The sequence below is a fragment of the Grammomys surdaster genome, unplaced genomic scaffold, assembly GCF_004785775.1.
Source record: "Grammomys surdaster isolate TR1022 unplaced genomic scaffold, NIH_TR_1.0 124976, whole genome shotgun sequence".
NCBI classification, from domain to species: domain Eukaryota; kingdom Metazoa; phylum Chordata; class Mammalia; order Rodentia; family Muridae; genus Grammomys; species Grammomys surdaster.
In genome coordinates, this window is record NW_021619904.1 from 79,741 (window position 1) to 80,716 (window position 976).

The 976-nt window shown below is 50.4% G+C and overlaps 1 protein-coding gene across 1 annotated transcript in view; it reads right to left on the reverse strand.

The window, feature by feature from the left end:
- The window catches only part of Lor (loricrin), a 1,793-nt gene extending 1,497 nt beyond the window's left edge, over positions 1-296 (reverse strand). Inside the window, exon 1 of the mRNA XM_028784944.1 lies at positions 5-296. Within this exon, the coding sequence (XP_028640777.1) occupies positions 5-296 (292 nt within the window). The remainder of the gene's footprint in view (positions 1-4) is intronic.
- Between the last annotated feature and the right edge of the window lie 680 nt (positions 297-976).

A 976-nucleotide genomic window follows, 5' to 3' on the forward strand; every position in this document is an offset into this window, starting at 1 on the left:
CAGCTGGAGCCGCCGCCGCCAGAGTAGCCACCGCCGCAGCTGGAGCCACCGCCGCCCCCAGAGTACTTGACGCCCCCCCCGGAGCCGCCTCCACCGCCGCAGCTGGAACCACCTCCATAGGAACCACCGCCTCCGCCTCCGCAGCTAGAGCCTCCTCCAGATGAGCCACCTCCGCAGCTGGAGCCGCCACCGCTACCACCACCGCTACAATAGCCGCCGCCGCCGCCTCCTCCACCAGAGGTCTTTCCACAACCCACGGGAGGACAGGGAGTGGGCTGCTTTTTCTGGTGAGACATCTTCTTTAAGAAGAAGGGGAACCCTGGAAGAAGAGCAGAAGAGCAACATTGGACCAGCAGCAAGAGGATGCTGTGAAGGAGGAAGATGCATACAAGCCAACATCCTTCTGACTGCCAGCTTCATGGCAGGTGTCTGAACTCCATTCATGGACTGGATAGCTCTTCAAAAATCCCGTTAGTAGTGCCTCCCTTTCCCCTCAGCTCTGCCTTTCTTCTGCTTTGTGATTTGAAGGGCAGAACCCTCACATTCCCTGCTTTTGATCTTCCTTCCATTAAGGAACACTTCATCTCTAAGGGTGCTCCCAAGTTCCAGTGCTGATTCTTTAAGTTAAGTAGAAAATTGCAAAAAATCCAAAACAGACAAACAAACAAACAAACAAAAAAACAAACAAAAAAAACCCTTCCACCTGGATTTTACCCATTCCCAGCACAACAAGAAAAGATTTATTTTGACATCAGCTGACTGTAGGACACATTTTCTCAAAAAGTCCTTAGTTTAAACTCTTGATTTATTCTATTGAGTGAGGGTATGCTCCAAGGGCCAGTTATTAGACAAGACAGCTCTACTGTGGTCCTGTCTGCAAACAGAGGGAAGAACTCTGAACCTTTTGGGCCAGTACATCTAACCAGAAGAGAGCAGACATCTTTTTGAGGATATGCAGGAGTCTAAATTTGGTAGA